The sequence below is a fragment of the Etheostoma spectabile genome, chromosome 23 (assembly GCF_008692095.1).
Source record: "Etheostoma spectabile isolate EspeVRDwgs_2016 chromosome 23, UIUC_Espe_1.0, whole genome shotgun sequence".
Classification (NCBI taxonomy): Eukaryota; Metazoa; Chordata; class Actinopteri; order Perciformes; family Percidae; genus Etheostoma; species Etheostoma spectabile.
In genome coordinates this window covers 7,199,864-7,223,615 of record NC_045755.1, presented here as the reverse complement: position 1 = coordinate 7,223,615, position 23,752 = coordinate 7,199,864, and the positions used below count along the sequence as shown (strand labels likewise).

Here is a 23,752-nt window from a genome sequence, read left to right as displayed (position 1 = left end):
TCTATGAATAAATGTATAAGAATATAGCATTACAATGTAAAACAAAGAGGAATAAAAAGCTATCCATTTTTAAACTTTGAGACACTGAATGATGTTATTAAGATGATGTATTACTTCTTTAAATAAACAAAAAAATTTTGGAACACAACTCTATTTTGGACGAGAACTGTTGGAACAAAGAGTGCTGATGGAGGCAAGAGAGGCAAGGATGGAGCTGCTGATCTACTGATGTGGTTGAAACCTGCTGGAGATCAAACCGCAGCAGAGACACAGGCATCCATGGGCTGGCAGGTTGTCTGTCTGGCCCTGACAGCCCGCTCTCATTCCGTCACGGCTTGTAACAAACACACACACGCATAGTCTTAACCTGCAGTGTGCATATGCAGGGGTGTGTGTGTGTGTGTGTGTGTGTGTGTGTGTGTGTGTGTGTGTGTGTGTGTGTGTGTGTGTGTGTACGTACCTCAGCCAGCAGCACTATCCTCTTGCCATCCGGCCAGATGACGTGGTCCACCTGAGAGCGCACCCTCTCCCAGGTCAGTTCAGGAGTCCGCAGACTTGCCTACAGAACAAGCACAACATCATGATCATTTGTTTTTTTTCTTATTTCTGTTGGGCTGAGCTGTCACAACACGGGCCAGTAGTTGACTCAGTGCGCTTGGTCTTTTCCAGGACTGAAGAAATTTAAGAAGTGAGTCACAACTTCCTCTCATGTCTGAACTACTTCCTTGATGGTTGTCTTCTTAAAAAAAACAAAATTTTCATTCCTTCCTCTATTTTTTCTATTCCTAACACTTCTCTTTCACAACTGTATGGTCAGGAGAAAACAATCAGTGCACCGTGACCCTTATCTTTGTGCTCTATATTATTATTATCATTATTATTATTATTATTATTATTATTAGTTGCTATTTATTTCTATGATTTTATTGTACAGTCACTGCATTATCACGAGTAATAAAAAACCTAAACGTCTTGTTTACTTCAGAACTAAGCTGTTCTAACAAAGGCATAATAGCAGTGGGGTCATAACCTTTATAAAGTAGTAAAATCTGTTAACAGTTAACTGATTTATCAGCTACACTGCCCAGAGGGGTAAAACCAAGTTTAACATTGTTTTAGACTCCTTGTTATGATTTGATGGCTTGTTTCTGTATCACCGATTCTTGATTATTGATTTAATCTTTATGGCTGTTTGTTATTCACTATTATTTTGTTATTTCACAAGTTAACACAAGCTGGTTACTGACCACATCGATCTCGGTGTTGGAGTGACCCATGTTGCAGACAATACAGCCGTTCTTCATGCGGTCAAGGTATTCTCTCACCACCACGTTCTTATTGCCTGATGGTGGGAAAGGGGGGGAGAGAGAGAAAAGAATTTGGGGACAAATGTACAAAGAGCAAAAGGTTAAAAAAGAAAGACAGCAAAAATGTAAAATAAGATAGACACAAAGAAGTGAGCAGAGTGACAAGCCGCCTACATATGATACGTGATTGGCTCAGTGCGCACGGCAAGGTAGGGCGCACAGCAAAGCTCAGAGAGCGCAGCGCAGGTATTTGTCATCAGGGGTGGAAAGGAAGCCATTTCCCATTGCTAGGTAACAACATGCTGTTATCCCACTAGTTGCACTTTTGAAAGGTCAGTGGCAACTAGGTCAAAGTTGAAATAATTTTTGATAAAGCAGGTGAGGCTGAGGAACATCACATCCAGCACATGGACTATCAGCACAGGCACCCCCCAGGGGTGTGTGCTCTCCCCACTGCTCTTCTCCCCCTAAACCAATGACTGCACCTCAGGAGACCCATCTGTTAAACTCCTGAAGTTTGGTCATTGGCCACAACCGGGACAGTGGTGAGTTGGCCTACAGACGGGAGGTTGATCAGCTGGCTCTCTGATGCGGTCAGAACAACCTTGAGCTTAACACGCTCAAAACTGTGAAGATGATCGTGGACTTCAGGAGGAGCCTGAACCTGTCTATACTGTTTCTGTTTATATTGTGTATATATTGTTTGTTTTGTTTGTTTGTTTTGTATGAGTAAGCGCATTGTGAGCAATACAATCCAAAGCAAAATTCCTCATACCTGGCAAATAAAGCTGATTCTGATTTAAACTTTGAGCACAACAAATCCAAGCGGTGCGCGATTACCATTGATTGTTAGGTTTGAAAATGATTTAGTTTGAGTGTTCCACCTGTCTGCAAAGTGCATCTTACGCAAAATGAGGCAAAGTTTTATGACTTGAATTTTGCTGCAAAAGATATGATGCCTGAATATAAACCCTTTCATGTATGATTTATCAGCAGATATTCACTGTTATTTTTTTTCCCCCCAGTACTAAGAATCCAACAAACTTTTTTTAAATGTTTCCACAAGGGCTCCAATGCCCTTAATGGAGCTACCAGTACATGGCCTTAGAGCAAATGCATGTCTTGTTTTATTTATTTTACACCACTTTGCAAAATCTTTCACAAATGCCATGCCCCTCCTTTTACGTTATTATTCTCTGATTAGCTTTTCTGTTCAAAAGCAGTCACCCTTAAGAGAGCCCTCTGCTCCAGGCCTGCCAGCAACATTAGGTAATGAAGCAGAGAGACAAGTTCAACTTGATTTGTGACTGGTAGACTCTTATTAAACGAACACTGACTGAATTGCATGTTCCTTATACATTTTCAACTCTGCCTGCCAATTGTGAATGAGAGATCCTCTCTAATGGAGACAGAGAAATACAGAGAGAGACAGTGGCTGAACTAGCCTGTGCAGGTGATGACGATGTCCACTTGTCTGATGACTTCATTCAGTTTCACCAGCCTGAAGCCGTCCATGCTGTGATTGGGGGAAACAGAACAAAGAACATAAGACTAATGCAATGACAACCACGGCAGCGAGGCATCATTTGCTCAACATGCCGAGTCTTACCAGGCCTGCAGGGCACAGATTGGGTCGATCTCTGTGACGTAGACAATGGAGCCCATTGCTTTGAGAGCAGCACAGCAGCCTTTTCCCACCTGAGGATGACAGACATGAGATATCATCATACAGTAGAACGGTAGGTTTCAACCATTTGTCCATCATTGTTTAGCCGTTGGGACTTCCCTGCGTGCTTTGTTTGTTTTAATGCATTCTCAACCACAGCAACAGCCGGTGGTGTTCTGCTGGTATTTTACTGGTTATATGTTTATTTTATCATGTGTTTCGTCTTCCCTTATAAAACACAAATGATATATTGTTTTTCAAATTAGATGAATTATTCCACAATTCCCCACATACCCCTTGATAACTGAAAAAGAACCCCCTGGGAAACAGGTACCCCTGGTTGGGATTTACTACTTTAGAGAATACTTGCCATAACAAAATCAACTACAAGTTGTTAAAGGTTTACGTTTATTTTTTTTATATGGACAATGAATAGGATAGCAAACCATGTGCCCTCATTTATAATGAACATTTGATCAAAATATGGTATGCAAATAAGTTCTAACAAAAGCTGGCAACAGCAGCTAGCTTCTGCTACAGTCAGTGAGGAGTTTCTACATGTGACTGGTTATATTAATAAAGTTGTTTCAAGACAAGCTTTTGCATACTGAATTGTGTAACCACATTTGCAATTCCCAGACTTGCTTTGGTGCCTTAAAAATCATCTTACTTGTCTTCTAAAGTGGATTTATTTGAGTTTTACTGGGATTTCACCTGACTTGTATTTCACTTATTAGATCTCTCAGGAAACAAGCATTGTGTACAAGCCTGCATGAAAATGTCGGCCTTACTTCTCCGTATCCGCACACCACCACCTGTTTGCCTCCAAACATGACATCAGTGGTCCTCTTTAGGCTGAGGACAGAAACACAATTATTTCAGGTGGGTGGAATTGCCATGCAACATTAAATGCTCAAACAACAACCATGTTCTGTTTTATAATCCCTAACGAGGCTTAACAGGAGACAGTTTCATACCCGTCTAAGATGGACTCCCTGCAGCAGTAGAGGTTGTCAAACTTCTGCTTAGTCACAGAGTCGTTGACGTTCATGGCTGGAACACACAGCTTTCCTGCTTTTGACAGTTGGTACAACCTACACAAACACACACACACAGATTAAAAGAGATGTTAAAATGTGAGATAGGCTCGGTAACACAAAATAAAATACAACAAAATACATAATTTTTATTTGCTCAGTTTGGAATCACCAGTCATAATAATAATAATCATTCATATATCAAAGACATGCTTAGTTTCATCATACAATACTTTTTTATTTATCTCTAAATATTAAACAAATATTAAACTGTTCTACTTAACATTCTACTCTTACAATATATACACAGCAAGGCCTTAACTGTGGAGTTTCAGTGCACTGTTAATAGTGGTAAACTTTCACCACTAGATGGCGATGTTACCACACCAGAAACTATAGAAACTGTGTGTGTGTGTGTGTGTGTGTGTGTGTGTGTGTGTGTGTGTCTGAGTGTCTGAGTGTCTGAGTGTCTGAGTGTCTGAGTGTCTGAGTGTCTGAGTGTCTGAGTGTCTGAGTTGTATATTTTCCTGTTCAGAATGCAGGGAAGTAGTTTTAACTGAGGCTACGTAATATCTTACCAACAAAATTGCTTACTACAAAGGCAAGAGAAGATATGAGTTGTGAGTCCTACCTGTGCACACCGGTAACACTCTCCTCTACAATGCCCTTAATCTTTTTGAACATATTGGGGTATTTTTTATAGATCCAGTGAGTCAAGTCTCCACCATCATCCAAGATCTGACAGACAATCGGAGACTAAGAGGGAGCAGAGTGAAAGAGAGAGAGAGAGAGAGAGAAAGAGAGAGAGAGAGAGAGAGAGAGAGAGAGAGAGAGAGAGAGAAAGAGAAAGAAAGAGAAAACTTTCTTAATACCTGAAACTGACTCTTAAACTTGAAGATTATTTGCTGGGTCACTTACATTTTAAATAAGTCACGTGTTCTTAAACATAAAAAAAAGAAATCTGTGTAACCACATCTACTGTATAGCTAAGTAAAAATGCATGTTTTATTTTGTAAATACCTAATATTCTTCCTGTAATCCTACCCAGTGTGAAAACAGATTCCTTGTATTTAAAAAGATCTAGTTGTCAGTGCAAAAATAGCCGCAACAACAACAGGGACTTTAGGATGGGAATAACAAGAAAAGATGATTAAGTAAGCTTTATTTAGAATGCAGGTGTGCTACCATGTTGGGTTGCCAGCCTTCCACGTTGACGCAGCGATCGATGCACCACCAGAAGTCGTCCTCTGACTCACCCTTCCATGCAAACACACTGAAACCTAGAAAGAGAAAGGAAGCATTTTACACATAGACAGAAAGATTTAATGAAATGAAAGACAAATAAGAAAAGGGCAGACAAACTTCCAGTCTCACCTCCCTCTGCCAGGGCAGCTGCTACTTCATTCTGGGTGGAGTAGATGTTGCAGGCTGCCCATCTGCACTGAGCCCCCAAAGCTGACAGAGTCTCCATCAGCACCTGAGGAGAAGAGGGTCAATTTGGACTTTTTGCTGTTGCTGCTGCAGTAAAACTGTCTTATGTGTGGAGTGTGTGTGTGTGTGTGTGTTTTGCATTCCTACTCACAGCAGTCTGGGCAGTGATGTGGGTGCAGCCCACCACCTTGGCACCGGCAAGGGGTTTCTCCCCTTGGGCTCGCTTCCTCAGAGCCATCAGGGCTGGCATCTCTGAGAGAAACGCACAAAAAACCGAACACATGAGTGGATAATCAGCTGGATGGTTAAGGAATTCCCATCATTTAATCCTTCTAATACTTCATCACTAATCCATCAACTCATCCAGCTGAAGGAGTTACTGATGCTAAGGGTGTGTGTGTGTGTGTGTGTGTGTGTGTGTGTGTGTGTGTGTGTGTGTGTGTGTGTGTGTGTGTGTGTGTGTGTGTGTGACAGAGAGAACGTAGCCTGCAGGGTTCAGCTGAGGCTCTCTATGTAATCCGATGTGTGTTTATGTGTTGGTTCTTAAATGGTGCTCGCACTTGCAGTGGCATGGAACATATGGTCACTCAGCAATGTGAAGGAGGCATCAACACGCCCCCCTTCACTGCTGTTACAGTTAAAACTTGCACTACATTTGGATGGCAATTTGGCAAACCCCTAACTCTTAAGTTTGCCCTTATTTTCAGTAAACGGTGACAGTCGTTTTGCTTACCTTGCTCTGCAATCTCAATCTCTCTGCGGCCAAAGTCGGCCTGTTTGATGTTTTTGATGCAAAAGTCTCCGTTGCCCTTAGAGTTCTTCTGCTGTTTGTCCCGAGGAGACGTCTCATCGTCAGAGCTGTCCGTGTATGACGCCGCTAACAAAGAAACACACAAAAAGACGTCAGTATTGTCAGTCTCTTCCCCCCCCCCCTTCCACATTGGAAGAAGGTTTTGTTGCAATACGCCCTTGTCTACACAATGCCTCTCTGCTATCAAAATCGAAGAAGTCCACTGACTGTTCTAAATTGTAAATTGTTACAGAAGACTGCTCGTATTTGAAACAAGGATATTCACAAAACAGAAGACTTCTGACCTCTACGACATTCTGACTATGGTCTGTGTTTATGCCCGTCTTTGGCTGTCCACAGAAAGAAAGAAAAAAAGAAAGAAAGAAAGTCTCACAAGTGCTTAAGCAGGATTTCATTGAATTGTTCGGACAAAGTAGCCTTTTTTTTTTTTTTGCTAGTAGACCACTGCCATCCGTCAAGAGAGGACTCAACACATGGCTCAGCAAAGCCTGTGGTCTAAAGGGGATCAATTAAATTGTTAATGTCTATCTGTTCTAGGGAAGGAGGCATCTTTTTGGAGCAGTTAAAGCACTGATAAGACCAGACTTTTGTATGTGACACCCATTGGGCCAGGCCTAAGATGATGCACCCTGACACACGGCAGCCTCTGCCCCACAAAGACAAAATATCACAGCCTCAATAACTCTACCAACATAAGATGAGAGATTAAGGGACTACATGTAATGTTAATGGTTGCCACTAAGCTGCACTGTCGCATCTCAAATCGCCTTCATTCAGATCAACACAAAGCAAATCAGTCTGCCATCAGTGCAGACAGGAGAGAAGATGCCCAGGACAGACAGGACCATTGCCCCGAAATACATTTTTGATCTGCTGCTCCGTAATGAAGCGTCCAATCCTCTCAGGTTGTCTTGTCGGTTTTCAGTTGTATGCCACCAAATATCTGGAAGAAATTCCCAGAAAATGTCAAGTCTCTCAGTTCTTTTAAAATCAGGGCTGACAACTTTTCTGTTTGCCACATCCTCTTAATAACTTTAAGGTTGTTTCATATTTTGCACTGCACTATAGGCTGCAGTTTAATTTCTATTCTACCGTTTAGTCTTATTCGTCTTATTCTAGTTCATCTTATTTTTAATCTTCTGTTTAACTTTGTTTTAATCCTTTACATCTAATTTATGTACATGTCTTTTTATACTGCCTTGTGTTCTTTTTAGAACTCGTCTTAATGCCTTCATGTTTTATGTAACGCACTTTGAATAAGCCAAGGCAGGACAAACAATTGTGCCTTTGGTTTCTTCACTGTGAATAAGCCTGTATTTTTCCCAACCCAGCAATTTGACGTTGGCAGGCCACAGATTCTGCACGGCACCACATTGAATTGATTATAAAGCTGTCTGCAAAACCCTTCACAATATGAGACTGCAGTACAAACACAGCACAAATTTAACACTACAGAATAAATGAAACCGGTCATAGAGAGGTATTAGAGCACTTCTGGGAGATATAAACAATAGTGCCCACAGTATACAGCTGCATACTTAGTAATGAGATGCCTCCATGTCTGGCACCAGCACTTTGTGGTTCCTGTCTGTGCTTCAGGCTGACTCACTACACAGGTGCAGTCCCTCTTTTCTAGAGCAGGTACACTATACCATTATCACTCCTACCACCCTTTCAAAATGGCCATGAACAAGTACCAGATAACACTGGGTACTTTGCCAGCACTGTTACAATACTGGAGTTAAAGAACATGCTGTACTGTGCCAAGAGGGGAAAGGCTTTAAAAAGGTAATAATCCATGAGTGCACCATTTCCTTTTGAAATCTGCCATCCGTACTGACAGGAAGAAAGGGTGGGAGAGAGTGTGTGCAGAGATCTTAGGGGTCATGAGGGTGGATCTACTGATACTTGCAAAGGATATTGGGACAAAGCCAAAGACATTTGTACAGGTAAACAAAAAGTCTTCTACATTCACCACAAGGATTTTAGATACTGCCAAGAGTTAAATAGAATATACTCAACATATCCCACAACTCCAACCTCATACTTTTAGTAGTATCAGCCACTACTAAGACCATAATACAGATTCTTCTTCTCTTTTTTTATTAAATGTAAGGCTTTGTTGTTCATGAAAAGGGTACTGTATCAGTTTAGCTTTGCACTAGCACTGTATAACAGTGTCAGACTCACACAGACTTTATAAAAAAAAAAAAGGATAAAAATCGATGCAGTCCTTTTGTTTTCACGCATTCTTCTGCTTACAAAAACTCATTCCTACATTACCCTCAATGCAATTTGACCACCAAGAGTTCAGATTGGAGATTCAGTTATGTAGCATTGTGTCAGTGTAGTTTCATATAGAGATTAGGGAGCATGCTACACAGGTCTGGTAAACTCCCTTCTTTCTAACTTGTAGTCTTCAACCCCAACAGAGTCACATCATTTGAGTTAATTTATCAGACTTTGTGTAGCTCCCTCTTGGGCTACAAACAATATTGTACAACAGTTTCCCATATGCAGGAGTACACCTCAAGACCTGTAAACAGTTTCCCCTTTGAGTGTAATGCAATTTCATGACAATGATTTTGGTTGTATAAATCTACAACTCTTTACATTGGCATATTTAACATGTTGAAGTTATTAAAAGCTGATTCATAATTGTATTTTTACAGACTTAGTCCACCACCTGAAGAGGAACCCTTATTAAACATGATCTAGGCCACACCAAAGTAGTCTTGGCAAAAGTACTACTAGTGTGTTCAGCTTGTCCTCAGCACTGTGGGAACCATCAGTGAAATAAGAGGCACTCTGCTGAGGGAATTATGGGAGAAGACAGGGAATCGGCACAATTCGGGGAGAAAAAAAAAGAAAAAGCACAAAACAGAGTTCAAAAAGGGAGATAATAGGGTTGCACATGTTTCTGAAAATAAACTTAATATTAGGAGCAGTGACACAAGTCACTCAATTTACAATAGCTGCTGTTAGAAAAGAATCCAAGAGCACAGGCAAAAGTGAGCTTGTCAAAGCAATGAGTAAAATAAATGCAGATTAAGTGCTCTCCTCTCTATCTCACCATCTCACAAAACAATCTCGTTCATTACTTTAGTCATGATCTGGCAGCCTCAGGCTGGAGAGGAAGGTTCTTGGAAGGGCGAGTGCTTTAATGATCTGGTCGCAGGAGGGAAGTGAATAAATGCTGAGGAGAGAAGCGAAGAAAAGTGAAGAGAAAGGACGTAGAACACAAGATGGGTGTTTCAGGGGAATTGGAACAAACTCACATCTCACTTTAGAAAGGGAACCTGCATTGAGTGTGACAATTTTGATCTAGAGCTGAAAAAGCAAAGCTGAATTTTTATCGAAACAATAAATATAATATAAAATTCAAGCAGTAAGACTGCTGCCGTGTGGTGAAAACAGGCTCTTGCAGACTACCTGCTAAGAAATGTACATTAATGACATCAAATGTAATGATGAAAACAGGGGCAGAAGTTGATTCAGATATTTTTTATAAAGCCGGGTGACCAAAGAGGGCTCCTCCGGCCACACGCTTAAATGTCCTTGAGCACTTTAGCTCAAGGACACTGAACCCCAAGTTGCTCCCCCGACACGGTATGTGGCGGTCCACTGCTCCTAATACCTAGGACGGATTTAATACAGAGATTGAATTTCACTACATTGTACTGTACAAGTGTATGTGACGAATAATAAGTTATTAGTCTAAAACTTCTTTTTTCTTCTAAACGAAAGAACACTAACATATACTGTATCCCTCTCTGTGATTTGTTTACTTTATATTTTAAGCATTAGCTAAGGCTCCTTTTCTAAAGAAACAATCTTAGTGTTTTTCCAATGGGCCCAGGTCGGTCTTCTTAAGCCAAGCCATGATGACATGCGCTTCACAGAAAGGCGTAGCTGTGCCAAGCCGTGCCACTGTGATCCTGCCTCTGTAGCAGGGCCGACCATGGCCAATGCATGTCTCCTCCCCTTGTTGTGTCCTCAGTAGGTAAACTCAAATGTGTGCATGCTGGAGACTAGAGAGAAAACTGTTTTAAAAGTCTCTGTGTCCAGCTCCCAGTATTTTTGTAGCTTCAACCTAAAAATCTGTGTTTTGGTTCCTACTGGCGAAACAGCGGGATGCTTTTGTTGTGAAGAGATTGTAGAACATGCAAACATTTTGTCACCAAGTTAGCAGAGCATCATTAGTGGTGTTATTCTTCCTTAAAAACAGGTCTAATCAACCAGCTATGGGCATATTGTACACTATATGGTCAGCGGATCTGTTTTAAATATTGAGGAAGAAGCAATAGTACAAACAGCCAGTGAGCAGAAAAAGAGCAGGTAACAAGCTCTTACGGTCGGTGGTTTCAAAATGTTTCATCCTTTCTCAGTAAGAGTACTGAATATTACAACACCACTGACCTGAGAGACCCATTACAGCTATCCACCAATACTGACTGAAAGTCCATTTGTCGTCCATCTGTTTGTCTATCATTTTTTGCCACTAGAGCTAAGCAGTACAGATTAATTCATCATGTTAATGGTGTCATTAGAAGATCTATGGTCAGTGAATGACCCTGACACACAGCAGGAGCTCTAAAAGCAGAGTTTTTGGAAATGTTTATACACTGCTGCTAAAGCTGATTCAAGTTTAAAGGCTCTTTGAGTGGTGATGACAAGAGGGCAAAAGATTAAGAGTGAGAGCAGGGAAGGGGCAGAAAAGGAACAGGATTATTCATATCAGACTGTGCTCACTGATTTTGATGCTGTCCTACTATTTCTCAATACTGAAAGAACTTTTTATCTGGTCTTTGCCTTATATTAGGAAAAGTTTGGCATTTTGTGAAATACAGTACTCTTATGTGGTTGTGGCTCAGTGGTAGAGCCAAGCCTGCCAATTGGAAGTTTGGTGGTTTGATCCCTGGCCCTGCAGTCCCATGTTGAAGTGTCCTTGGGCAAGACACTGAGCCCTGATGCCATCAGAGTATAAATGTGTGTGTTTATCTGACGAGCAGGTGGCACCTTGTACGGCAGCTTCCACCACAGTGTATGAAAGTGTTTGAATGGTGAATGGTTCCTGTACTATGTAAAAGCGCTTTAAGTAGTCGTTAAGACTAGAAAAGCACTACATAAAAATATTCCATTTACATTTATTCACTGTCTTCAAGGTGACAACAAGACTTCATGAAATCACTGCGCCCGGCCAAGAAATAGTCCAGCACTCAACCAACCAGATAATCCTCTAACACAGAGCCCAGAGTATCACATGAACCGCAGCGTCAGAGTGTGAGAATGGAAGCCAATGAAACAACGACAGAGTTGAGCTGGGGAAAAAGTGTAACCCGACAAAGGAAACCGACAAAGTCACCCAACTACTCTTTCAGGGGAAACACTTTTGATATATTTGGTGTCATAAAAAGACGTAAGGGAAACATGTCACATGCACCGGCGTGTCTAATAAGCAGCGGGAGAGGAAGAGAGTGTGTTTGGGTGTGTGTCTACCTGAGCTGTAGCTGTCTGTGGAGGACTGGGAGATGGAGCGGGACAGGGAGCGCCGGCCGATCTTGGAGGGGCGCTTGTTGAATTCCTGCTTCTGGTCTGCGAACTGGATCTGCTGGTGAAAAGACAAAGGGGACAGAGATCAGAACTCGATACAGATTTTACCAATGAATTAACGAGGTTCACATGAACAACTTCTTTTTGTCATAACTCATTTTCAAGTAGTAACATATAAGGTATTTCTTGCTTTATGGAGCACCAGGCTTACAACAGTTCTTATATTAGCATACACTGTGGTAACCTTAATTAGGGTTATGAGGACACTTCATGAATGAAATTCAATAGCCAAACATTAAGAGGAATCTTGGACTGTTTCTGTAATGACTCCATTTCTTTTTGAGTCAGGTCATGTTGGGTTTGCGCAAGGACAACAGAATACATACAAAATGTTTTTTTTCTTAGAAATATAAGAAAAGAATGATAATAAAAAAGGAGAGACAGAACAAGTGCATTGCTGTCAGAAAGACACCAGGTCTGAGTTCACTCTGACTTTAAAAGATAATGGAAACAATGGGGCTATTATCAACCAGCGACAAGGCCACACAACGGACGCAAGGTACAACAGTTCACCCTGGGTACGTCTGCGGAATAGGTGTTTGGCTATTAACGGTAGTCAGGCCCCACACTGACCATGATTCTATCGCTTTATCTTTTCGTTATTACTGAGTCAATAACTCGGTGCATCATAATTCATTTACAGATATTAGAGAGTATTAATAGCTGAACTTATTCCTACCATAAAACCAAATAGAACAAAACATGTTCGGTGGAAAAGTAGCATGAAAACAACATGAAATGTTGTGTTCTTTTATCTCTGACTGAGAAAAGTTGTTGAATGACGCCCACAAATCACAGCAACTCATTCTGTCAAGAAATGTAGTGGGATGTGAGAGATGCCAATGTGTGAGTGGCCAATGCCAAGGTTCTCTGACGGAGGTGGTGAAAAGCTTTAAACATTTGATGAAAGGAAGCAGAACCAGTGCCATTCGTCATTTCAATTCTTTTTCATTGTCCTTGATGAAATAGACACAAAGGTAGCAGGTATTTTCAAGTTTGAAACTTAATTTTTGACATTCAGACACATCCTTTGTGTGTATATGCACATCAGATACCAGGAAGCTGTATGTATGTATGTATGTATGTATGTATGTATGTATGTATGTATGTATGTATGTGTGTGTGTATATACAGTGGTGGAAGTACAAATATCACATTGTAAACTAAAAACTATTAGATGTTAGATTGTTAGCACTCATGCATTGAGGTAAAATCTGTAATGAAGTAAAAATACAATATTTCCCTCATACATGTAGTGGTGTACAAGTGACATGAAAAGACTCAAGTAAAGTACCTCAAACTTTCCACCCCTGCTCCTTCATGTGCCAAGCGTTGGAGCTGCTTTCCAATCACAAAGAACATTGAGTGCTCATAACCAGAGGATTTATGTCGACACGTGAAATCATCAACAGTTTTTCTAATTTCTGTACCCCTTACTTTAACTCCCTCAAGTCAGTAATCTCTTTTCTTAAGTCAGTGTTTCCTTTAAGATTTTTGGCGGAACTCTAGGGCACTTAACATCTACAACTACACTTAGAACGGACCCACCACTTTTGGTGGAGCTGTTCGATTAATAGTCGACTCGGAAGAAAGCGAACGTTTTGACAACAAACTACATCAACACAACAGTACGTGGAGTTAAAATGGACGACGCCAAAAACTGTGAATAGTATCCAAATTATCCTGCATTACGTAGGCAGTATAATTTAAAAGGCAACCGCGACTACATTTTTTGTACATCCCTATTTCTGATACCGTGGTGGCAGAAATGTTGCCATGATGGGCCGCCACTACAAAATCAACATAGAGGAAACCCTGTTTAGAAGTGCGGTGCCCCATGGCTATAACACACCTTTTCCAACCAGGCACGGAGAGGTCCATAATGAAACATTACAGCTCTCTGGCTACATCTACACTACTACGTTTTCAATTTTAAACAGCATTTTGAAAAAAAAATGATCTCCGTCCACACACGCGCTTTAGCTTTACAGTAGAGCTGATCTTCGACCAAATAAACATGTCTGACAACAACGCACATCACATGACCATTTGCATACACTGGCCATGCACATATTAGCCAACTGTTGGCTATTGAGTTTTCCCTTTCAGCTTAATCTAAATGCAGGTGTTCTAAACCTCCAGAAACTAACATCAGGGCATCCCCTTACTACAACCCACAGTAAAGGAGGACTAATCCATCATTTGCTTCTATTCTGTCCTTTCTTCTTACCTTTTTCATACAGGGCTCACTGCTTTCCCCATTCTTTTTTTTCTTCAGCATCGCCACATGTGCGGGGGTGTGCGAAAGTTGCAAGTATGGTGCGTGCCTAATTCAAGGCCTTGTGCATTGAAGGGTGCGTTGTCAAGGTCTGATCATTTCATAGGCTGCCTCTTCCCCCTCTGCCTCTTTCTAGCCTACGCTTTTCTGCAATCCAGCCCAAACTGATCCAACCATGTGCCGGCAAACACAATGCAATGAATTGTTTCCCACTTTTCTTTTTATTTTCCCTGAAAAATCCCTCCCTCTCTCCTACCTCTGTATTCTTGTTTAATTGTGGATTGTTCAAGAGATTGGGGTCCCTGAAAACTTAAAACTTAGCTAATGATGATGCAGAATGTAACAGATGAACTGAGAATAAATTAATGGGCATAGTACTGTAGGACAAAACACATTTTTAGGAGTGTAGCTGAATGTACCAATAACCCTGACCCCTGTAACAGGATATAACAGTGCTATTGGTCTCTCTAAGTTTATCAGATGGAGGTTAGATGAGGGGTTTTAGAAACTCAAGAGTTGCACTGAAGGATTGAGGGCCATTTTGAGAGCTCAGAAAGAGGGGATACAGGAGCTTAGGACACGTTTTTGGGACAAGATTATCACAGGTTAGCGCAGGCCTCAGGACAGGGGGTACTGCCAGAAACCAATTATAGTTGTTTGCTTCTTGCTCTCACTCTTTGGGTCTTTCTTACAGTATTACTCTGTACATATTACATGCAAATCCATTCACTATATATATATATATATAGATAATATAATATATATAATTATATTATATATATAATATATAATATAATTTTTTTTTTCTGTAATTATTAACCATCTTTTACTTAGAACAGGCCATATAATCTTGTCAAAGAAATCTATATATTTTAACTTGCTGCGATTCATTACAAGGCAGTGAATGAGCAGATGTTCTTAGCAACAGCCGCTTACAATGACATCTGAGTGAATGACTGAATGAGTCTTTATCTATGAATGAGGTGTGTGACTATTATGCGGTCACATGCTGATATGATAAAAAAAGACAGTTACTAGACATGTGTTAATCAAATCTGGGTGAACGGTGCTCACATGACAAACGTGACGTCATAGTAACCTGACATGACGGAAAGCCACCAAGGTCAACTAAAGAAGACAGACAGCAACACTCTGCTCCTGTACTTGTACACTCAATAGGTGTACCTGACTCAGTAACACTTGAAAAAGCTTTTTCCAAAACACTGGCTGCTATTTTGAGAGCAGCTAAGGACAGACCTGTCATTATGACATCCAAAAGTAGTTACAACATCCCTGGGTTTGATTTTCTTTCATCTATATTTTACAAAAAAAACTCTAAGGATAATATAATACGCCAAGAGACAAGAAATATACTGGGCTGAACAAACAACTATTGGTTTTCATGCCAAATCAACTACAGGATCCAAACTAGACTTTTTCTCCCCGTCATTCTTTTTCCATTTCTGTGACCCTCAGCCTCTCTAACCTCGTGGTGCACTCCTTACATTATGAATGGTGACTGATTGGGAACCTAATGACTTGATGTGAATAATGAATGTTAACTCAATACTGAGACACAGGGGAGCTCACCCAAGACTGCCACCTTCCACTCAATGGTGTGTGTGTGAATGAGTTCCACAATTACATTGGACAGCGGAGAAGCAAGTGGTAGAGTTGTTAAAACTTGGTTATCTACTGGTGGAAAACACAGTAGTAGTGACGAGGATCCACTTTCCAGATAGCAGAGGGGATGTGGGATACTGAGAGTGAAGCCAAGTGTGGGCAATCCCACTGAGGTGGACTGTGATGGTTGGCAAGGAGGACTTGGACAAAATGTTCACATTGTTTTTGGTACTCGTAGTCCTGGACAAATACATGTGCACAACACAGAAAACAGTTCCTAATGTTGCTAAGCAACTATTACAAATCCTTTTCAAACATGGTGCTCTTTTGCCAAACACTAGTACTCTAACAGTGCCAAAAACAACAATAAATTTCCGGTTTATTGAAAATACAGCAAATACACAGACTCAGCAGACTCTCCCCTAATAAAAACACCTAAAACAGATTTAATAAGGTGAGGAAAAAAAAGAAGAGATTTCTTAAGAAAAGGTTCCCACATGTTAGGCACCTAGCCAGGTAATAAAGTGGCTTAATTGAAAACATCACAAGCTTAAAGGAAACCTACATATTTGCTTTAGGTGACAAGATTGATACCCCTATCATCTGTCAGTTTAACACAAACACAGGGATATCCTAAATACCACCATAAATACCAAATAATCTAAATCCTCACCCCTGTTAAGCGGGATTTCTGCTTCTGCCGTGGCTCTACACAGAGCTTACGTTGTTGCCTATGTGAGTGGCCTGAAGTTTATACTTGTGCACAGGTGTTTGTGTTGTTCTAGCGTATCTTAAGAGAATAGCAGACCCGGCATTTGTGTGTGTGCATGGGGAGTGTGTGATAGAGTGAGGGAGAGTGAGTACCAACACTGGAAACGTAGACGAAGAAACAAAGTGTCTCCCCTGTGCTTTCTGACCATGATCGCAAAGCTGTAGCAGGAAAAGTTAACCGTCTCCTTTATTAATCATGTTGTTTACGGAGGAAGAGAAGCCGGAAATGAGAGCGAGGAAATGCAACGCTACCATGCCGCAGCCATGCGTCTGCGTCACCGCGACGTTTAGTCACATTTTTGGAGAGGTGCGCGTCAGGCTACGGTGTAGGGTCCGTGTCAACACCTACATATGTACATACCTACAGCGTAAAACAGACTTCACTAAAGCACTTCATAATGTGTGAAGAGCAACTAAGAACTGAGGGCCGAACAGGTTTTTAACAGATCTACCGCATATCACAAATTTAGGTAACATTTGGTAAAAAATACAAAAATTCAAAGGAAAAAGCTAAAAAAACATTAACCATTTATATATTATATATACTACAATACTGGCCTCCAGTGTTTTCATGCCCGGGGTAGCACCACCATGAATACTCAGATACCTTGGCGTGCTTGGATTCTCTGCTCCTCTCCATCGTCTTGAGACCCATTAGGTTACACACTCTCCTCATTTCCTTTCCAGCCAAATTCAATATTTATAGGGATGCAAACGCTTCAGTGACAAACACAAAATAAGTTCTCACTGCTTGTCCAGACTGTACTTTCACCAAGAGACAGACAGAACAAAATATTCCCTACTGATGCTGTAGCAAAAAACAATGCAGGGTGGGTGGATTTGGTTACAGGTAGGCTTGTGTTTACGTATGAAACTTAAATCTTGTATGGCGAATAGGTGACACGCAACATTTTATGAGATTACTTCTGATCTACCTGAAAAACAGCAGGGTGGGCTGTTAAATAAAAACACAAAGATTCTATGGTGAGAAATCAACAACAACTGCGGGCCAACTTCAGGTTAAAAGCTTTGATTTTGGTTGCTATGGCTGTCTAAACAGGAGGTCAATGTGAGTCATCTCTCGCTTCTACAAAGCAGCTTGGTGAAATCATTTTTCCCCAATCAGACAAAATAGCAATAGTTTTCCACACAAAAACAATGCACACATTAAGTGCAAAATGCCAAGCAAACTGCATTTCAGCTGCACGTAATAAGCCTTTGCCAAGTCTTTGCGAGCACAATGAAATCCAGAGGCTGTCTAAAACATGAGTGTGAATAACGTCTTGAATGTAGTCAACAGTACCCCTGATATCACGACTTCAAGTCTGACGTCATCTGTGACTCGTATCAAAACACATTTGTAACTACATACACACAGGCTTGACATCACACACATTTCTTTGGCTTGTGTTTAACCAGAGAGGTTTGAAAAAGCATGACTACTCTTTTCCCAACAAACTCTCCCACAGAACAAGCCCATATGGTCATGCAAACAACACCTGTGAAGTGATGAGTAATACGACTGCTGTCCAGTGAGCATTCCTGTTGAGGTTAGTTTGGAGCAAATTTATGATAATTCTATGATAGAAAACCGTATGTTTTGGTTTTTGGACTAATGGTCGTGCAAACTAGAGTGCGGATCGGGCCGCATTTTTCTGTCCGAGCCCGGCCTGCGTCCGAGGGAGCAGTAACCGAGCCCGAAAGGCATTAAGATATTTCTGTGGGAACCCGACCCAACGTTATAAAATGAATAACGTTAGGGTTAAAATCCCGTTTCTGGTGAGCAAATAAATTAACTCGGTTTTCAGTCTGGGGTTTATTTCGGACACAAAACGTAAACTTATTTCAACAACTCCATTTGCATCTACAACAGGTCTGCTTCCTCTATCTCTAGCTCTCTTCATTTCTAAATATCTGTCCAAACCTGGCCCGACCCGGTGGGTGCCGTCGGGTCTTCGGTTTGGGTATCCAACCTCTAGTGCAAAACAAGCAATTTGAAAACATTGCCTTGGACTCAGGGACAAAGGGATGTTAAATTGCAGTCCTATATAGGACAATAGGGAATGAGTTACTAATTAAATGGGCACTAATCGTCACTCCAGCCTTTCTTTGTTTTTCCACCTGCTAGGATTCCTGGTGGAATACAACAAGCTCCTTCCCCTGCTCTACATGCCATTAGCCAAGTGTTGACATGTAATAAAGGCTTTATAGTGACGCTGAACTCCGTTGTGCCACTACGCTGCATGTAGCAGTGTGCTATGTGTGTGTAGACCCAGCTGTACCTTTAAGAATACAAGCTTGTATGCAATGCTAAAAACATACAGCAATGTCTTTACAGCTGCATTGTCAGCAGGGTGTCTGCACGTGTCCCATGTGAATATTCTCTCAGTTTCTGCAGGAGGACCTGAACATTTTGGGCTTCTCAAAATAAAGTACCTGACTCTGCAAATATTTAAAAAAAAAATAAAACGTATTCATATCGCTGTACATGAGCTTTTCTTGTGCTTACACAGCATGTTGTTGATCCATACCAGAAGAAATTCATCTTCTGTATGTTTCCACACCTGTGTCTGAAGGAACCCGATCCTAATCAAACACAACAGGGTCATGGGATGAAGACCCCTGTAGCAACCCAACACTGGGCCTCTTGAGCTGTCAGCTGGGTCTGGGGTCCTCTCTCAAGCCCCACACATTGAAACATCACAACTGACATTTGGTTGCAAAATTGTCTTGGATCTGTGTGACTTAAACCTAAAATGCAAACCAAAATGAATATGTCAGGCTTTGCAACAAACTGTCGATTTACTTCACATTTCTTTGTTAAATGGACTTCACTATTTTAGCACCAAGTTTATGACACTTAGAATGGTAACCAAATGATTGGTTACCTAGTAAAACTGCACGTGCATTGGATGAACTTATCAGCCTATTTTAAATGAACCTTTAACCTCTACCATTAACCTAGATGAATATTCTACAGGCCTACAGTGGGACTGACGGTTACTGCGTTACTCCTTCACAGATAAGATACCTTTAGGGAGAGAAAGAAAGCAGCACACTTTGGGTTACAGAATCACTCAGAGCTGGTTGCTGCTGACAAGCTCTTGTGAAGCGGTAATGTACTGGAACAAAAATTGAAATTTGATGATGTTTATTAAAGTAAGATGGCCAGCTTGCTTTGGCTTCATTTGTTGTGATGCGCACACACAAATTAAAATTATGCGTAACCTACCTTGAATTCCCTCAATTCATTCCCAAAGTGCATCATCACCTTGAACTGAACATCAGGGTTATGGGCTTGGGTTATGTTTCCCTGCATGTTCCCTCTTGGCTACATGTTTCTGATTCACTTCTTTGTTTACATCGCAATCTGTGCTCTTTTCTATGTATTTCATCCAAGCTTGAGGCTGAGGTTTTGTGCTTGCATGGCCATATAAAGCAGTGGCTTTAAAAAAAACAAAAAAAAAACACTAATTCCTTCCGTCTCACAGGAGACTAATTTGTCAGCTTCTCCATCTGGTGCCAAATGTCATTATATAAAAAAGACCTTAAAACTGCACCAATATTCAGATATTTGGATAGAGTGTTTTACAGAAGTTTAAATTTTTTAATGATTCCTCCTTAACAGGAAAGGGAGAGGAACGTCTCCGGTGAACTGAGGACAGCAGGAAGAGTAAGTGAGGAAGAAGAGTGTAAATATATAAGGAGAACAATAAGACAAGCACCGTCTCTCGCCATTAAATCATATTTAAAATAATTTCCACAAATCTCTACATGTTAAACAACTCAAAGCAGCCTTTCAAGCTGCAGGACATGCATAATAACTGCCATCAAGACATAAAATCACCCATCAACTTAGACAGCTGTCTAATATTTCTAGGCCTTCACCTCAAAAGAACTCCTGCCATCATTCAACCCTCCTTCATGCCAAACCAATAGATCCATTGTCAAGAGACTAAACTGAATGTGAGTTGAGTGAGTGAGTGAGTGAGTGAGTGAGTGAGTGAGTGAGTGAGTGAGTGAGTGTTTCCCTGATTGAGAAAACAGCTGTGATCCTTCCATTATTTCTATTAAACTCAATATGAACCAACAAGGACATCCAACAGAGAAAAACTGAGCACATCGTGTTGTTTTCCCCTTCTGTCCAACTGAACAAGCTTTCTGCAGAGTCATGACATTATGCTTGTAAAGTAAGGTTGTTAGGACGCTGATAGTCATAGCACTGCAAAGACAGTGGGTGTTTCCCAATGTCAAGGAAGGATACTTAAAAGCCAGAATTGGAGGATGCCACGTCATCAACGTCATCAACGCCCGCCGAAGGACCGTTCCAATGTCAAGAATCCTCCGAATTCCTCCAAGGAATCAGTCTATTCATAAAAATTTCCCATAGACAGAGAGGAGCATATATGTGTATCCTTCGCGGCCCAAATCACCCACAATCCTATGCGCGGGCCTTTGCGGCTCGTTAAAATATAATAGCGGACCTCAGCGGGAGTTGAGCGGCATGGCTGACGGTGAAGTTATAATTAAATCTTTAGTGTGTGCCGTACATTTGTTATCACGTTAATGTTTACATTAATGTAAAGCTTAACGCTTTAATGCTTGTACAAATTCCTTAATAATTGGTAGATACAACCCGAGCTAACGTTAGCTAACTGAACCTATTATATATATAATATTCTGCTGTTAGCTAGCTAGGTTGCTGCTTTGTAAAGTTTAATGCACGGTGGCATATTCATCTCTCTTTATATGCCGTTACCGTATATGCGTAACGTTGCAGAGATTTAGAAAGTTTGTGTGTTTATCACTGGTGTATCTGTAGAGGGAGGTAACACTGCACCATGTTAACAACAACGTTTAACGAAGGCTAACATGTATGAGCCCTCGTGTAACGGTATGTTATAGCATTCATAACGTAAAAAAACTCTTATTGGTGTTAACGTCTTTTAACAGGGACTAACGGAGGCGGTCACCAAGGACGGCAAAGCCACGACCAGCAGGGAGACAGAGGCCAAAGAAAGATGTTGAAACATTATTGCTATATAAAGATTGTTTTCTAACAATAAATGCTTTAAATAACTGGTTTGTCCGTGTCATTAAGTTCTTGGGCGTGTTTTATAATAAACTATTATTGTTACTGTTATTTCCGTTAAATTTTGACGTGGAATTGTCTGATGCTGTTGTAACAACTGTAAGGTGTACAGTGTCAAACATTACATATACTGTACACACAAGTATATTCAACATGAAGGGCGATCAGACAGTGCCGATGATGGTGTTGCTTGCAGACTGCAGACAAGGAGGTTTGGTTAGTCACACTGTCCTGTTACAGTTGCATCACAAGTATATTATACAGGTAAAGTCCACTGTGTAGTTTTCTTCATCTGAACGTAACAAACCCTGACCATTACACACACCTACCTTTACTGTGTTGGCGGATTTTTATCAATGGTATGACTTTTCATGTTTGACACGTGTCAACAGTATTATTTAATCTTTCTCACTTACAGTTTACTGCAGAGATACCTGCCTGTGGTAGCTCATTAGCTGGGTAACCTTGTAGTTGCTGATATATTTTTCATTTCTGACCTGTAAAATAAGCTAATCTTACATGTATGCAGTAAACTGCAAGCTTATTTTAACAGTACTTTTCTTTTTTTAAACATGTATACAGATAGCATTGATATAATTGTTGACTTATGTAAATATTAAGTTTCCTCTGTCCAGGTCACAATTTGATGGGAAAATAGACCTGAAAAACCTATATATATACACAAGCCAAGAACTTAATGACACGGACAAACCAGTTAATTTAAAGCATTTATTGTTAGAAGACAATCTTTAATATAGCAAATAAGTATTAACATCTCTCTTTGGCCTCTGTCTCCCTGTGGTCGTGGCTTTGCCGTCCTTGGTGACCGCCTCCGTTAGTCCCTGTTAAAGAAAGTTAACACAACATAAAGATGTTTAAATACGTTATGAATGCTAAACATAACGTTATTACGGGAGTGCTCAACATGTCAGCCTCGTTGAACGGGGCTAGTGAAGTTAACATGGTGCAGTGATAATTCCCGTCTACAGATACAACCAGTGATAAACACCAACTTTCTAAATCTCTGCTATTGCTAACGTTACGCATTACGATAACGGCATATAGAGAGATGAACTTGCCACATTAAACTTTACAAAGACGGCAACTAGCTAGCTAACAGCCGAATGTAACTGACAGGTTAGTTCGTCAGTTCGGGGTATCTACCTAATTATTATAGCCATTGTACAAGCTTTAAAGCGTTAAGCTTGACATTAATGTAAACATTAACGGTGATAACAAATGTACGGACACACTAAAGATACTTACATTTAAATATAACTTCCCCGTCAGCGATGCGCTCGAACTCCCGCTTATATCAGCTGTTTTTTTTAAACGAGCCCTCAAGGCTGCCGGCATAGGATTGTGGGTGATTTGGGACCGCGAAGGATACACATATGCATCTTTTCCGTCAATGGGAAATTTTCTGAATGAAGGACTCCGTCCTCGGAGGGAATTCGGAGGATGCTCGAAATTGGAACGGTCCTTCGACGGACGTTGATGACGTAGGTCTCCTCATGGCTTGGAGGATTCTTCCGTGACATTAAGAAATGGCTGCTGATTCATTTTCTATATCCCACAGCATAATTTAACAGCACAGTTAACACTTCACAACCATTTCATCCAGTGTTTTGAAATGCAGCAAAAAAATTAAGTGACGCCAGCCGCAATGACGTGCACTTGATAGCCTGTTCATTGTACATGTTCTCCAAAGCTAAGGAGGACTCGACCTGCTCCTGAAGGATCCTTCCTTGGAAGGACGAGTCCTAACAAGGAAGGAATCCTGGAGGAGGGGTTAGCACCTTGGCAAGCTATTAACATTTAACATTGAGTAGGATTTATAGGACCTAGGGGGGCTATGACTTTACAACTCAGGAGTTTCTTTTTCTCAGCTTTGTGGTTCCAAAAATTAGTTTTTGAATTAGTTGCAAAAGAGTGGCTCCGCATAGACATTTTAAATTCCAACATTTGGGGATTTAACACTTTTGTCAACATCTTCCAGTCAGCCTGTTTGTCTATCTGAATCGGGAAAGAGAGATGCACTAGACTAGAGGAAAACTAGGGCAGGTCAGCAAAGACCTGTTGCAAGGTCCTTTGTGAGGTAACCCAAAGGGAGCAAAGGGAGG

At 40.9% G+C, this 23,752-nt stretch overlaps 1 protein-coding gene across 6 annotated transcripts in view; it reads right to left on the bottom strand.

Moving 5' to 3' along the window:
• The window catches only part of ahcyl2b (adenosylhomocysteinase like 2b), a 45,715-nt gene that overhangs the window by 3,918 nt on the left and 18,045 nt on the right, over nucleotides 1-23,752 (bottom strand). For 2 of the 6 annotated variants that reach the window (XM_032505183.1, XM_032505187.1), the window contains exons 2-13: nucleotides 11,752-11,863; nucleotides 6,175-6,318; nucleotides 5,593-5,693; nucleotides 5,385-5,487; nucleotides 5,196-5,290; nucleotides 4,642-4,748; nucleotides 3,951-4,067; nucleotides 3,765-3,828; nucleotides 2,917-3,005; nucleotides 2,753-2,823; nucleotides 1,248-1,342; nucleotides 461-559 (exon numbers count right to left, since the gene is read on the bottom strand). In XM_032505183.1, the coding sequence (XP_032361074.1) occupies nucleotides 461-559; nucleotides 1,248-1,342; nucleotides 2,753-2,823; nucleotides 2,917-3,005; nucleotides 3,765-3,828; nucleotides 3,951-4,067; nucleotides 4,642-4,748; nucleotides 5,196-5,290; nucleotides 5,385-5,487; nucleotides 5,593-5,693; nucleotides 6,175-6,318; nucleotides 11,752-11,863 (1,197 nt within the window). Of the gene's footprint in view, nucleotides 1-460; nucleotides 560-1,247; nucleotides 1,343-2,752; nucleotides 2,824-2,916; nucleotides 3,006-3,764; nucleotides 3,829-3,950; nucleotides 4,068-4,641; nucleotides 4,749-5,195; nucleotides 5,291-5,384; nucleotides 5,488-5,592; nucleotides 5,694-6,174; nucleotides 6,319-11,751; nucleotides 11,864-14,095; nucleotides 14,162-23,752 lie in introns of those variants that run through there. The other 4 variants (XM_032505184.1, XM_032505188.1, XM_032505185.1 and 1 more) reach the window with 3 other exon arrangements.